The sequence below is a fragment of the Meles meles genome, chromosome 10 (genome assembly GCF_922984935.1).
Source record: "Meles meles chromosome 10, mMelMel3.1 paternal haplotype, whole genome shotgun sequence".
Taxonomy (NCBI): Eukaryota; Metazoa; Chordata; class Mammalia; order Carnivora; family Mustelidae; genus Meles; species Meles meles.
Genome location: NC_060075.1, coordinates 28,121,575 through 28,137,354, shown reverse-complemented (window position 1 = coordinate 28,137,354; position 15,780 = coordinate 28,121,575). Strand labels below are relative to the sequence as shown.

At 37.9% G+C, this 15,780-nt stretch overlaps 1 protein-coding gene across 6 annotated transcripts in view; it reads right to left on the bottom strand.

Moving 5' to 3' along the window:
- The window catches only part of SLC13A1 (solute carrier family 13 member 1), a 122,471-nt gene that overhangs the window by 83,593 nt on the left and 23,098 nt on the right, over window positions 1-15,780 (bottom strand). For 5 of the 6 annotated variants that reach the window (XR_006820512.1, XR_006820513.1, XR_006820514.1 and 2 more), the window contains exons 2-6: window positions 15,454-15,582; window positions 6,627-6,763; window positions 3,329-3,516; window positions 2,698-2,746; window positions 2,568-2,616 (exon numbers count right to left, since the gene is read on the bottom strand). Coding sequence is in view for 3 of the 6 variants with exons in the window: in XM_046020769.1 (XP_045876725.1) it covers window positions 2,568-2,616; window positions 2,698-2,746; window positions 3,329-3,516; window positions 6,627-6,763; window positions 15,454-15,582 (552 nt within the window). In the remaining 3 variants the exon portion in view is untranslated. The remainder of the gene's footprint in view (window positions 1-2,567; window positions 2,617-2,697; window positions 2,747-3,328; window positions 3,517-6,626; window positions 6,764-15,453; window positions 15,583-15,780) is intronic. The other variant, XM_046020770.1, reaches the window with a different exon arrangement.

The following is a 15,780-nucleotide window of genomic DNA, read 5'->3' as shown; positions in this document are numbered from 1 at the left end:
TAATGTAAATAGTTATCCTTCAATTTTTCTTTTACACAAAGCTGAATTTTATACACTAAGTTCTAGAAAGACCACAGAATCATTGTTCAAAGGCCTTGCTTGTTCTTTTCTCCCGAACACAGAACTCCATCTTTATTGCCTAAAATGTATCCAAATTCCCTTTCTTTTCCCCTACTGAAAATTTATTCCTCATTCTGCGTTCCCGATCTCCATCAGTGGCATCACAGCTTATCTTCACCTACTTTAGTCTAGCGGAGCCATCTTCTATACTTTTCTCTCTCTCATCCTCAAAGTCTGATTAATCAAGAAGTTCAATTAGATCTACACTCTCTGCCCTTCAAAGTGTTGCCATAGTAAGTTTCTCAATGGGAAGAATTTACCATGCTGCTCTCCAGATTCAAAGATTCCAAAAAAAAAAACAAAAAAAACCCCACAAAGATTCCTACTTTCTCTAAGATAAGTTCTAAACTCTTCCGCATGGCATGACCAACTATTTTTTTTTTTAAAGATTTTATTTGTTTATTTGAAAGACAGAAATCACAAGTAGGCAGAGAGAGAGAGGAGGAAGCAGGCTCCCCGCTGAGCAGAGAGCCCGATGCGGGGCTCGATCCCAGGACCCTGGGATCATGACCCGAGCCGAAGGCAGAGGCCTTAACCCACTGAGCCACCCAGGCGCCCCATGACCAACTATTTTTAACATGACTCAGGCTATCTAGACATTTCACATAGCACAATTCATCCCTAGCACCTGCAGTGGAGACGTTTTCTGGAAAAGCCCTGCTCTCTGCTTATCTGGGTCTTTGAATGCCTTGCTTTTTCTAATTAGACTACCTCTTATGTTTTCACTCATTAATTAATTAATCAAGATAGACTTCTACTGAATACCTATCCTGTGTTAGGCCATGAAGCATGCCAGGGGATTAGATCGTGAACAAAGTAGACCTGGTTCCTGCATGCATGGAGTTGGCTCTCTGCTGAGTGAGTGTGCTTTCTTCTCCCGAACTCAAATCTCTTTCACTCATACCCCCTCCTGCAACATGCCCTGATTTAGCTACCTGCTCCACCTTTGGAAGACTTAGCCTCTGTGCCTGCTTTCGTTGTAGGATTTATGTCACACATTTTTAAAGCCCATCTTCCCCACCAGACTCTATCTGCCTACAGTAAGCAGCAGGTCTTTTCATCAGTGGATCTTCCTATAATGCTGAGGATAGTGTTGGATGTCAAATTGATTTGAAGGGACTTGACCCAAAATGTAGGCATCATGCCAGAAAACTGGATTTCTAAATATAACCATGAGAAAGTTACTGAGTGCAAGTATATTCTTTCTGTTTATGTTTGCCAATTTTCAGAATTTTTAAAGCTCATTTTTAATGTGTTCTTCTGTAATACACCTCACATGCTGTTGATTCTCTGTTTTAAAAGAATTACTTGTATTCCTAAAGATAATGTTTTCAGAAATATATATTCAATTCTCATTGTTAAAACCCTGTAGCTAATAGCTTAAAACTTATCCCTGTTATTTGTCTTCTCTTTACAGAGAAGTCACTCTTTCCTTGAAGATTTCTGTAAATAACAAGAGGGTTTTCTTTCTCCTACTGAGTTGCATGTAATGCATTATAGCCTGAGGAAGGAACATATGCCCCACTCTCCTATTCCTAATGCCATGGTTACCGGAAAACTATTTCATGCAGGATTATTTTTCAGTGATCTCAAGATCTATTACTCCCAATACAACATAGTATAGAATTTTTATATTGATTTATTCTGGGGAAATGAATTCTGTGGGATGGTTTACAAAAGTCTCCTTCCTTCCTTTAATAGCTAGAATGACTACAACTCCTCCATCTGTATTTTGACAGTGGCGATTCATAAATTCTGCACTGAATTTTTTTAGTGGGGACACTAAAGATAACTGGATTGTAATTGCATGAATAAGATGCTCTAAGTTTATAACCTGAAAGAAATGAGAATAGTCCTAATGAAAATCAGGCTATTGGGCTGATAAGATTTTAATAAGAAAATGAAACAATGTTCTGAAACTGGAATTATATTTCTTTAAACTACATATGCTAACTCCCTTTACCATGAACGACATATGCTAACTCCCATCATCATGAACTAAGTAAAAGAAGAAAAACAATGCTAATTTTCAAAGCCTAAAAAGTTTTCTATCAGAATGTTGATTTTAGCCCATGTCTATCTATGAGGGCTTATTAAACCATTACAGCGTGCTTTGACTTAGGCAAGCAAAGTAATTTATAGACAAGAAAGGAAGTAACAGATTTAAAAATGCATACCTCTCAGGACACCTGGGTGGCTCAGTCAGTTAAGCATCACACTCTTGATTTCAGCTCAGGTCATGATCTGAGGGTCATGAGATTGAGCCCCATGAAAGGCTCTGCACTGAGCTTGGGTCCTGCTTTGGATTATCTCTCTCCTTTCCCCTCTGGCCCTCCCCACTCCCTCTCTAAAAATAAAAAAATAAAAAATAAAATGCCTACATCTCTAACTGAAGATCTAATATAATTTCACATATAATTATTTAGAAAGAATCACATTTAATGTACCTTTTCCAGCTCCGTCTTGCTTGAAATTTTTCCTGCATCATTACTGTATCTGAAAAATAAATTGACCCAGTTTATAATGTTATTAAAATGTAATTTAGAAAATCCTAATGAAAATGTCAATATTCTTTACCCTGGAACTGGTATTGGTTTCTCTTTCTTCTCATTTGTTTCAACAACTTCTGCAAAACATTAAATAAAAGAAAAATAATTTAAAGGGTTATCTGTGTGTGTATGTGTGTGTAAGATGAAAGCATTACCAGAAATGGAAAACAAATTCACCTGAACTGACATAACATTCATCTTAATAAAGTACGTTATAAATTCAAATATCACCCCAACATTTCCACTCCATCAAGGTAATTCATCAGAGCTAGAAATAACCACAGCCAAATGTAATGCTCTTTCCAAACAGAATGTAGGAATTAAAGATTCCCACTATTATGCTCATTCTCACTATTATTATGTCTGTTCAGTAAGGAAGAGTAACCTGGGGTTTACTGAGAGGGACAGAGAGAGAGTTCCATCAGACTGACTAGAGGCTAGAAAGGGCATTCTTCCTTTTTGTCCAGATAATGTAGATTCGACCATTAATTGAAGGTTAAATATTTGGGTGATGTATAATATTGGGAAATACAGAAAAGAGAGAGTTAAATTCATGTCATGCACATATGGACAGTTAATAAAATACAAGCCAGAATTCTTGAGTTTCTGCCTACTGCCCAAATGATTAGACCCCACTGCAGCGTCTCAACATGTGATACCATCAATTTCCAGTCCATGGTTGACTGATCCACTGATACGAGTCATCTGAGTGGCCTCAACCTCGGCCTCGGCGCTGATGATCTGCTGTGCCACAGCCTCAACGATGGGCATCACCATGGCAGCCGTGGAGGTGTTGCTAAGCCACATGGATAAAAAGGCGGTACTGCTCATGAACCCCAATGTCAGCCTGAAATGAGAGGGCCTTTAATATGAGCTGTGCTCTCCAGCTTAACTGCTCTGTATTATTTAACCATAAAGAACGCTGTTTGTAAGTTGGGAATTTTTTCAAAACACACTTAAGTTAGGGTTCCTCTCCGAGGGTGAACCCTGAGGACAGTCAGAGCCAGACAGGAATCAGAGCAGCACATGGAAGAGTGGTGTTCTTATCAGATTTGTTTCCCTGGAACCATAAACTATCTTCTCTTAAAACAGAAAAATGATGACGTGTATTACCACACTGCAAGTCAGTAGATGGTAGAATAGCTTGTAGTATTATACCAATATTTGAATGCCCTTTACAGATGACACATCCCTTGAAATACTAGTAAGATGAAATGCAATCAGTTTTTCAATCTAGGGTCCCTTATTCTTTCTTTTATCTTTTGGTCACAACTCTGTTTATTAGTATGTGGGTCAAGGAGGCACGAAGGCAACGAGAGAAATTATTTATAAATCTACTTTTTACTGTTGACTCCTCTGATTCAATATACGGTAGATGGAGGAAATGGTTAAAATTACTGGTAAAAATGAGGTTTCAAAATTTTCTGTAGGTTCTATTATTTATGCTTTCCTGAATTTGACATTCCTGCCTATGGTCAAGGACTAGATATATTACATTATCTTCTCTTATAAATAAAGTACTTCTTCTCCCTTAAAAATAACACCTAAGACTGTAGGATTTTAAATCATATCTAGAGGCTTTCAAAAATCATACTTGGGAAAAAATTTTTTTTTAATTTATTTGTCAGAGAGAGGGAGAGAGAGAGAGAGAGAGAGAGAGTGAACACAGGCAGACAGAGTGGCAGGCAGAGGCAGAGGGAAAAGCAGGCTCCCTGCCCAGCAAGGAACCTGATGTGGGACTCGATCCCAGGACACTGGGATCATGACCTGAGCCGAAGGCAGCCGCTTAACCAACTGAGCCACCCAGCCGTCCTGGGAAAAAAAAAATTGATCTCTTTTGAGTAGGAGATCCCAGAAAATCATTCAGAAGCACATCCTTCCATATGCAGCCATTTATGAAATTCTATGACTCCCTTTAAAAGTGGATCTACAGGGATGCCTGGGTGGCTCAGTTGGTTAAGGCACTGCCTTCGGCTCGGGTCATGATCCTGGGGTCCTGGGATCAAGTCCCACATCAGGCTCCTTGCTCGGCAGGGAGCCTGCTTCCTCCTCTCTCTGCCTGCCTCTCTGCCTGCTTGTGTGTACTCTCTCTCTCTGACAAATAAATAAAATCTTTAAAAAAAAAAAAGTGGATCTACAAAAAAAAAAAAGAGAGAGAGAGAGAGAGAAAAGAAAAGAAAAAAAAGTGGATCTAGAAGACAAATTCTACACTATAAATTTCAAGTTCAGATCGGGTGAATAATTTCTACATGTAAAACAAAATAAAACTCTTTAGATATCTGTTTAAACAGGAAATGATTGTCAAGAAAAAGTGAACATTAGGAGAAGGAAAGGAAAAGTGAATTGGCGGGAAATCAGAGGGGGAGACGAAGCATGAGAGACTGTGGACTCTGAGAGAGCCGGGGGGTAGGTGGATGGGTGAGCCTGGTGGTGGGTATTAAGGAGGGCATGTATTGTATGGAGCACTGGGTGCGGTGCATAAACAATGAATCTTGGAACACTAAAAAATAAAATAAAATTTTAAAAAAATCTAGAAAAGAGAAAAATAAATAAAAGAAGTTTTTTAAAAAGTAAACTAGAAATACTTTTAATTTAAGGCATTGGCAAGACATGAAATCTTCCTATAAAAAAAAGATAGTGAGCACACTTTCTGTGTGGTGAAAACGCCTTAAGTTGCAAAGCCACTCAGTGGTATAAAGGACAGGACTCTTGCTTCACTGCGTGGTTTACTATCCCATCCCCTGCAGTCAGGGAGCAGATGGTCAAGGAAAAGATACACATATCTATAGCACCCCAAGAGGCATGGAATACCATTTCATTTCAAGAGCAGAATTTCCTTAACACATTCATGTTATAAACATTTAAAGTAGTAAATATTTTAAAAATTTGTCTCATCTGAGTTATTCTTTGTATTTAATGAAACTATTTGATTCATAAATGATCAACACAGATGTAGATATACTCTAGAATGAATCATGCAACATAATTCGATAAAATTTTCTTATTTTCAAAGAAAATGAGAAGGAAAGAACCACTTCATACTTTAGAGCTTAACACTATCATGTAAGTGTTTATGACACTGGAAATACATATATGTATATTTTTTAGCTCACATCTATGTTCTTAACAAGAGCTAGATCTAAAACTAAAGTAACCAATTAATGTAATGGAAAAAAAGCATTTATTTCAGCGGGGAAAGTTAGTCAACTGAGTGATTTCACATTCTGTAGATGAAATCTCTTAACTGATTGTTTCACTTTGCAACAGTCCATTTAAAAAGAAAAATGTTCAGGGTGCCTGGGTGGCTCAGTGGGTTAAGCCTCTGCCTTTGGCTCAGGTCATGGTCCCAGGGTCCTGGGATAGAGCCCCGCATCGGGCTCTCTACTCGGGAGGGAGCCTGCTTCCTCCTCTCTCTCTCTGCCTGCCTCTCTGCCTACTTGTGATCTCTCTCTGTCAAATAAATAAAATCTTAAAAAAAAAAAAGAAAAGAAAAGAAAAATGTTCACCTTGGAATGTTTCTGCACACATTTGTATTTGTCAGTAATGTCTTTGTCTTTGGTTATTAACATCCTCCCCATGATGATGAATGCTCTTGAACAAGTCTTGAATGTGTAATCAGCCAAATAAGCCAGATACAACTGAAATCTACTCTGAAGTCTACCATCTTGTCTGTTGGGGTTCAAGACTTCTCTCAGCTTTGACTCCTACTGTGCATGAAAGGTAGGAGGGGTGTGTGCACTTATTCCAATCTCCCTGCAATTAGACCTGAAAGTTGTTGTTTCTTCCTACAACTCCAGTGCACTTTATAGCCTTTTCATATTTGCAAAGGAAAGAAAGGCATGAATTTTACTGTGATGTGAATGCTTGCCTGGATGTGCCTTACTTATTTAGTTATTTGCTCCGCAAAAATGTGATCTGTTTGGAAAGTAAACCTGGAAGTGTAAATGGAGAACTTACCATGCTGGGTTCATACCCACTGTCATCACCATTCTCAGAGCAATCCTTTTGTGCAAGTTCCATTTTTCTATTGATGTTGCTAAACAGATGACTCCAATTAACAGTAGATGAAAATCTTTGAAATAAGCAGATGCCACCTGAAATTTATGATTAAACCCATGATTATTTATGTTGGTGGGGGGAAAATAATATTGCCCAAGAAAGCATTATTTTGCTACTCTTAACTTTGACCTTTAAACTACTTAATCTTTCTATTAAGAAAAATGTAGATATGTGAAAAATACAAATTTAACTTTGTTCTATATGTTTACCTGGAAATAGGAGTGTTAAGGGAAAATACATACCCCAAAAAAAGTATCCAAGATACTGGGTTTTGAAATAGCTGTGTAACGTCAGGCAAGTGCCTTCAATGCCTTAATTTTTCCATCTCCAAACCAGGGCTAACTGGTATATGCTGTTGCGGTAGAACAGCAGTGATTGTGATTTGGGAAAGTCCAAGTTGAGTCTCCAAACCACCAGTGTCTTTGTTACCATCTATTATTCCCAAACTGTAGTGTCAATCCTAAATACTTCAAATGGTTTTACCTTCAAAATTATTTGCTATAAAATAAATACCCTTGAATAGGAGCCAATATTTTAAGCCATTTTTAGCTAACACCATTCAGAGATTAGTAGAGTGTACAGACACTTTGGATCAATCTATTTACCAAAGAATGCTCTGAAGTATGTTAGGTACATAATCTTTTTCTTTCTTTTTTTTAAAAAAGATTTTATTTATTTATTTGACAGAGAGATCACAAGTAGGCAGAGAGGCAGGCAGAGAGAGAGGAGGAAGCAGGCTTCCCGCCGAGCAGAGAGCCCCATGTGGGACTCGATCCCAGAACCCTGGGATCATGACCCGAGCTGAAGGCAGCCACTTAATGACTGAGCCACCTAGGCGCCCCCATAATCTTTTTCTTTTTTTTTTTTTTAAATATTTTATTTATTTGACAGAGAGACCCATAATCTTTTTCTTAAACAACAACAAGAACAACAACAACAAAATTTTGTGGTCAAGTAAGTTTACAAAACATAGAGTTTTGAAATACTAGAATTTTCTTTCCTGTAGGTCTCCTCAAAACCTTTAAATATGAATAAGCATTGCCACTCATAGAGTAGAATTCCACATACAACATATTTTTCAAAATTATCTAACCACAGAAACCTTATTTTTAACTGTTTAGGTATAGTACTTTAGGAGACTGATATTTAAGAGACCTGACTTCAGAACCTGCTTGGTTAAACTGAATCACGAGGCTGTGCTGAAAAGAGTGGATTATAAGAGGAAATATCTCTTTAAAAAAAAATATCTGGTTGAAGGAATGGAAGAGTTGAAAAATAACTATTCCAATATGAAATCACAAAGGAGTAGAAAAATCAGTTCTCTGGGGTGCCTGGGTGGCTCAGTGGGTTAAGCCTCTGCCTTTGGCCCAGGTCATGATCTCAGGGTCCTGGGATCAAGTCCCGTACCGGGCTCTCTGCTCAGCGGGGAGCCTGCTTCCCCCTCTTTCTCTGCCTGCTTCTCTGCCTACTTGTGATCTCTCTCTCTCTGTCAAATAAATAAATAAAATCTTAAAAAAAAAAGAAAAATCAGTTCTCATAATAATTTTGTTATTTTAAATTGTATTAGCATTTTCAATATAGCTTACTAAGCTTGGCTTGGTTTAAAAAGAAAGTAAAAATTAGCTTTGGAATTAAAAGTGGATAAGTGGATCTCTTCATTATGTTTTATGAAAAGTTCATTTATTTTGTCTTTCACAGTTTGTATTTACCTCTTTACATTTTATGGTACTGCATAATAGAAAATAATTCTATCAATTTCCTTAATATTTCACTTATTAATTACTCTAACCCTGGGTAAGTATTTACCATGCACTGAAACTGTTACATGAACAGAGAATGCGACGATAAACACCTGACATGTGTTTGCCTCTTCACACCTCTTCAATTCTCACGTATCCAGATTTTTAAAATAGTTTCTACTATTTTTCTGTATTACAGAGCCCTCCTGGTTTCCTTAGAATGTTGTATTATGTAAATAGTGCATTTATCTGCTTGTTGCATGTCTTTTGTAATATACTATACATTCTAAGAGGGCCAGGAATCTGTTTTGCTAGTCATTGCATATTTGGCACCTAGTACAGTCCTGGTACAGAAGAGGAGCTCAGTAAATAATTCTGGATGAATGAGAGAGGGAGGAAGCGAGTCAATGAATAAGCTATGGTCCTTGAGCTCCTAAATCAGTAGAGAGATCACAAATATGAATTGTCTACACTCTGTTCCCAAACTTCTCTCTTCCTAACTCTCTCAATCGTTACTTTCAGTGTAAGTATTATTTCAAATTATTAATTTACTAGTGTTTATAGACTTATGAACCATTGTTTTTTCTCCCTAGGTCTATCTCTGCCTCTCTGAATTTTTCTTCTTGGCCTACATTGAAAATTATTTTTCCTCTGCCCTTTTCTGAAATGTTGGTATTCTATAGGGTTTGGTCTTCAATCTTCTTGTTTTGTGCACCTGAAGATTGAATCTTACAGATTCAATTTCTAACTCTATGTGACTAAAATAATGGTTGGCACACAGTGGGCATTCAATACGTATTTGCTGAATGAATGCTGAAGACACTAAAATCTTCGTATCCAAACAGATAAGTCTGGTGTATCCAGCTGGGCATTTCCATTTGAATTTCCCACAAACATCTAAACTTTCAGCATGTCCTTTGTTGCAGCAAATGAAATTTCCATCTACTTAGTTGCCCAAGTTAGAAAGCTAAGAGTCAGCTACGCTTCCTTTCTCACTTCCAGTATGTGTGGATTAGTCACAAAGTCCTACTTTCTCTAGTTCCCCCATATATTTTATTTTTAAAGATTTTATTTCTTTATTTGTCAGAGAGAGAGTGAAGACAAGGAGGCGGAACTGCAGGCAGAGGGAGAAGCAGCAGGCTCCCTAGGCAAGGATCCTGATGGGGGACTTGATCCCAGGACTCCAGGATCATGACCTGAGCCTAAGTCATATGCTTAACCCATTGAACCACCCAGACGTCCTGTTTCCCTATATGTTTTAAATTGTCCACTTTGTTCTATTGAAACATTACTATCTTAATTAAGTTCCTAACTGCTTCTCGCATGGTTACTGTTTGATCTTTTTCTAATCCACCCTTTACCACTGTCACAGTTACTTTTCTAAAGTGTAAATCTGCTCACAACCATGTGCTTCCTGTACTCCTTCACTGGACTCCGTGTCTTTTAAGACTAAATCCAATCTTCCCAACATCTCTTCATCTCACCTTCCCAGGTAAGCCTTTTAATGCTCTGCAAATTTTTCCCTAGGTGTGAAATTCTCGAGTCATTCAACACTTGCCTGTCATTTAACCTGGAATGACCCTCTTCTCATACTTTGGTTATCCACCATCTTCTTTCATGGATGAACTCAGATGTCAGTTCTTCTAAGATGCCTTCCCTGACTATCCTCAACTTAAAGGCTATTTCCTTTTGTGAGAGCACATCTTCATCTATATAGTGATCATTTACTTACTTAATTATCCCCTTTATTGGATAAGACATATTTTAAAGGCAGAGGTGTGTCTTACTGATCATTGTATTTATGGATTTAGCACATTCCTGGCACATATTGGCACGCATTAGATACTGAATTAGTAAGTCCCTAGACTCAAGGGGCTTACAGGTTATAACATGCGAAAAACAAGTTAACAAAGACTGCAGTAAGGTATCATGGGTGTGTGAGAAATATTTTTTCAGGGGCACCTGGGTGGCTCAGTTGGTTAAGTGACTGCCTTCGGCTCAGGTCATGATCCTGAAATCCGGGATCGAGTCCCTCATCCGGCTCCCTGCTCTGCAGGGAGTCTGCTTCTCCCTCTGACCCTCCCCCCTTCTCATCCTCTCTCTCTCTCTCATTCTCTCTCTTTCAAATAAATAAAATCTTAAAAACAAAAAACATTTTTTCAAGTAATAGTTGAGGCTCAAAGAATAATTATCACCTTTTTAATGGGGAATTGGGAAACTTATCCTATAGGACCTGATACTCAAGCTGATTATTGAAAAATGAATAAACATTTGAGTTTTCCTCTTCTCTTCTCTCTTTCACAGTTTTGCTCATGAAAATAAGACCCAGGTACTCTATTCCAATAGTCTGAGAATTCAATGAAGAAATAAATGCAGAATTACTTTAAAAATGCAAAGGAAGGGCACCTGGGTGGCTCATTTGGTTAAGTGACTGCCTTTGGCTCAGGTCGTGAACCTGGAGTCCTGGAATCGAGTCCCACATCAGGCTCCCTGCTTGGCAGGGCATCTGCTTTTCCCACTAACCTCTCTCTTCTCATGCTCTCTCTTTCTCTCTCCCAAATAAATAAATAAAATCTTTTTAAAAAATGCAAAGGAATGCACAGGAGCAAGCAATTATTAGTAAGCGATTAAACACAGAAGGAAGTCCAGGACCATGAGACATTCTTGTTGTAATCTCTTCAGATTATGTCTGCAGTTGGCAGATTTTGTAAAAAGGTCAGATAATAAATGTTTTAGACTTTGTGAGCCTTATTGTTTCCATTGCAACTATTCAACTTGTCTTTGTAGCATAAAAAGTAGCCAAAGACAGTATGTAAATGAATGACCATGGCTTTGTATGTTTCCAATTAAACTTTATTTTAAAAATTGGGTAGCCGGCTAGATTTGGCTCTCAGATTCATAGTTGCCAGTCTCTTAACAGACTATGTAAACAAAAAATGGCCTGCAGCCCAACTCTCTAAATGAAATCAATTATAAACCTAAGGAGGAATTTTCACATTCTTTGCTTCCCATTGTAGTACCTATTCTTTGGGGTTCGTCAGAGTTAGTATATTTGTAGCACATTAGTCACAACCATATGTGTGTGTTTATAGCTTATGTACATAGGAGATAATAAGAGAAAATGGTACTGGTTTATAAATAACACTGATAATTATAACTATTTATGAGGCAAAATAAGCATGTCAAACAAAATTCCTAATGAAATTTGAAGTCATATTTCTGTTTCAAAATGGGATTTCATCAAAAAACATGCACTTTTGCAATCAGAGCACCTGGGTTCTCTCTTAGCTATAAAATGTACCAGTTCACAACCTTTCTTTAAGTCAATACACTAATCCATTAAAGTTCAATAATACTTCACATCAAGTTTGTGAATCAAACGAGATTTTTTAGAAAAGTCAGTTATAAAGCATATGATTAGAATTATATATATTTTGTTGTTTTAAAAATATTTATGTTTCATTGCTAATTCCAATGGCTGATTCCCAGTTTTCACATTAATTGACCTATTAGTAGATTAGACACATTTGATCATCGCTTCATCCTTAAAACATTTCTAAACTTGGATTCCAGGATCCCACACTCTCCTGGCCTTCCTCCTACCTCAATAACCTATCCTCATTCTTCTTTGCTAGTACTTTCTCTTCTTACCAATCTCTGAATCTTGTCACTTTCCAGAGCTCAGTTCTTTGTCTTTTTTGTATTGTTGTTGTTGTTTTAAATCTTTACTCACTCTCTAAATCACCTAATCAAGTTTCAGAGCTTTCAATACCACCCATACGCTGATGATCCTCAAACCGATATTTCCAGCTCAGCTCTATCGCACGAGATCTGGACTTATTTGTATTTAACTGCCTAGTCAACACCTTCACTTAGATATCAAATAGTTCTTTCAAACATAGTGTCAAACTCTGTACTCCCAGTGTCAACCTCTCTTTTGCAAGAAGCCTACTCTGCCCATAGTTTTCCCCATCTCAACTATGGCAACTCCATTTTTCCAGCTGCCAGGTCAAAAAGTTCTGAGGCATCCTTGAATCCTTCCCCTTACCCCCCATCATATGCCATATAAAATCATATAGGAAATTTTGTTGATTTTATCTTAAAAATACATTAACAATATATTCCATATCCCCATTACTATCCCTGATCTGAATTGCTATGGCCTCTCAACCAGGTTATTGCAATAACCTGCTACCCATTTCCTTCTTTCTACTTTCTCAGCACAGCAGTCCAAATTATCCTTTAAAATAAAAATCAAATTGATCATGTCACTTTTCTACTCAAAAATCTCTAGAGGGTCTCATTTCATTTCATTGACAGTTAAAACTTTACAGTGGCCTGCTTTGGCCCTAGATGGTCTAGTCCCTCTACAATTATCTCCCTGACATCACCTTTTGTCATTCTCTCCTTCATTTTGCTTTAGTCACACTGCAGATATATAACTCCCTTGAAGTCTTTGTGGTGGGTATTTGTCCCTCAGCAATAGTTGTTCTCCAGATAGCCACAGGACTAACTCCCCCATTTCCTGTAAGTCTTTGTTCAGGTATTGACAGCTCATTGAGGTCTACTCTGATCATCCTGTTTAACTCTCTCCTGATCTTCATTATCCTGTTGCATTTTTGCATAACACCAATTACCTCCTAACTCACTGTAACTTACCTAGACATTAAGGTTGTTTATTGTCTCTTTTCTCCTAAGAAGAAAAGGACTTTTGTCTGTATTTATTCACTGATATATTCCCAAGAGCCTAGCAGAGTCCTAGAACATAAATATTTATGGAATGACTGCGTAAATATGTAATATAACATCTGCATATACATATGTGTACCTCCACATTTATATGTGTAAAATTTACATATAAACATATTTTCAAGGACAATAATAATAATGATATTTGTTTTGGAATATCTAATTGAGCACACTAAATATTTAACATTTCTGATTTTATTCAATGGATATGAGAGATATTCAATATTTGTTGATATTCTTTAATACAACAAGGTGCTCAGTAAAAGTATTAAACTTAAGTATTAAAAGTTTTCAAAAATGATTCTTATTTCCTCGTGCAGCTTTCTGGGCCCATACACAGTAAGTCTTTAATCATGTCCTGAGTGATCTCATCTATAAGAAATATTGGGAGGAGGAACCTGCCCCAGGACAAAATGACCAGAAGAATGTGCTTCTAAGTCTAAGATTCTATTACTGTTGTTTAGTTTGAGGCTGACACTCCTGGGGGATGAAGGACTCTTGGACAAGTACCAGCAGTCTGAGTCATGCAACTGCTGAAGGTACTTAGAATTTTGCTGCCTCTAGTGGTGGGTCCACATCCTGTAGAGAGGCAAAGGTTTGGCAGTTCTCACAAAGCCAGGCTTTCCTAGGTACCCTTTTTCCCCTGTCTTCCTCTAGCCTGTTTGCTACAGAAACGCCCCAATTCTAGTTAATCTTACTTCTATCTCAGCCTCTATTAAAAAGCCAATTTTATTGTTATTAAATCATAAGAGACAAATATGTCACTGTTGAACTGAATTATCTTTGGAGGTACAACCACCCAAGCCAGCAGAACAGGGGTTAATAACTTGACACATTATTTTTGAGAACTTGCCAATCCTTTCTTTTAAAATTTCCTTTACTGGGGCACCTGGGTGGCTCAGTGGTTAAAGCCTCTGCCTTCAGCTCAGGTGGTGATCCCAGGGTCCTGGGATGGAGCCCTGAATTGCACTGGGCTCTCTGCTCAGCAGGGAGCCTGCTTCCCTTCCTCTCTCTCTGCCTGCCTCTCTGCCTACCTGTGATCTCTGTCTATCAAATAAATAAATAAAATCTTTTAAAAAATAAAACAAAATAGAATTTCCTTTACTAAGATCCATGTAGCCTATTGGAGCATTTGAAAAACTTCTTCACTTATAGAGCCCAGATAGTAGGACAGTAGAGTGTCAGCCCTGGCTACTCTCTCTTCCCAATCAGTGGGAAAGAAAAGAGTCAAGATTACAAGGGAAGGAAAAATGCAGAAACAAAAGAGGAGCAAAATGGATCTGAAATGCAAAAAGATAGTTTGAACTACAAAATGAGGACGAATGACATGAAGAGAAGGAAAAGAATATTTTCTCCCACAGAACAAAAAAACCCTGTATCATGGGTTAGTTGGAAAAATCTCCACCCACATTACAAGACAGATGAACCTCAAGATAGCAGTATTGGACTCTGGCAAAAGATAGAAGTCCAAAGGTGATAAATTGCAGGACTGGCATCTTGAACTTGGCATCTTTCTTGAGACTTTCAGCTGCGGTTTAGGCAGTTGTGTGCTGGGTGGCTGGAGACTGCATGAAGATAGATATTCCGATTTCAATGCATTTCATGCTTTTAATGAGAAACTGAATCCATTTTCTTCAGACGGGTACCCTCAGATTGTATAAAGGTAAAAAACACCGCTCAGCATGAATAAACTCCTCTCAGCAAGAACAAAACAGAAATACACATGAAAGTTAATTTGGCTTTATCTTTTGAAATGGCAGGTTTCTGGAAAAGAAAACAGGGTAGCTTTTTCTTCATTAAAAACAAAAATTGCTTTTCTAACACTGTGCGAGACCAAATTCTGCTGAAAAGAAAAAGCTAATGCAGGATGTGAAAGGTTGGTCCTTTTGTTGGGAGGGAGTCACCAGGCATAGATATCAGCCTGGGAAGGCAGGACATGCATTTCTCAACAGGATTATTGTTTCCTTAAAAAAAAAAAAAAAAGATTTATTTATTTTGAGAGAGAGAGCAGAAGGAGGGGCAGAGGGAGAGACTCTCAAGCTGACTCCCCACTGAGGGTGGAGACTCACACGGGGCTTGATCTCATGACCCCAAGATCATGACCTGAGCTGAAATCAAAGAGTTGGTCCCTCAACTACTTGAGACACCCAGGTGCCCCTCTTGTTCCCTTTCAATACAGCTTTTCTCAATGGCAGTATCAGTACAAAATTAGGACAAACATTTGCAAGAGGACTTACATTCTTAGAAGTCATGATCCCAAAAAGTGGAAACATTAAACCAGGCAGTAAAGCTGTTATTGACAGAGGCAAAGCTTCTGTAAGCCAAAATATGGCAATGACAAAGAGTGTGTAGGCACATTCTGCTTCCTGGAAAGAACAAAGGAAAAATGCAAGGTGAAATAATGAGACTGGGAAATCATCATTTAAATCATAACCACATTTGCTGAATGGAGCTGTGTTACTGAGAAAGCAAGAAGAAACTTGAAGGCCTCTGCACCTTTGAGTTGGGCAGTAAATAGTTATTTCTTAGGGATTCTAAGAGCCAAAATTTAGTGTACATGAAAA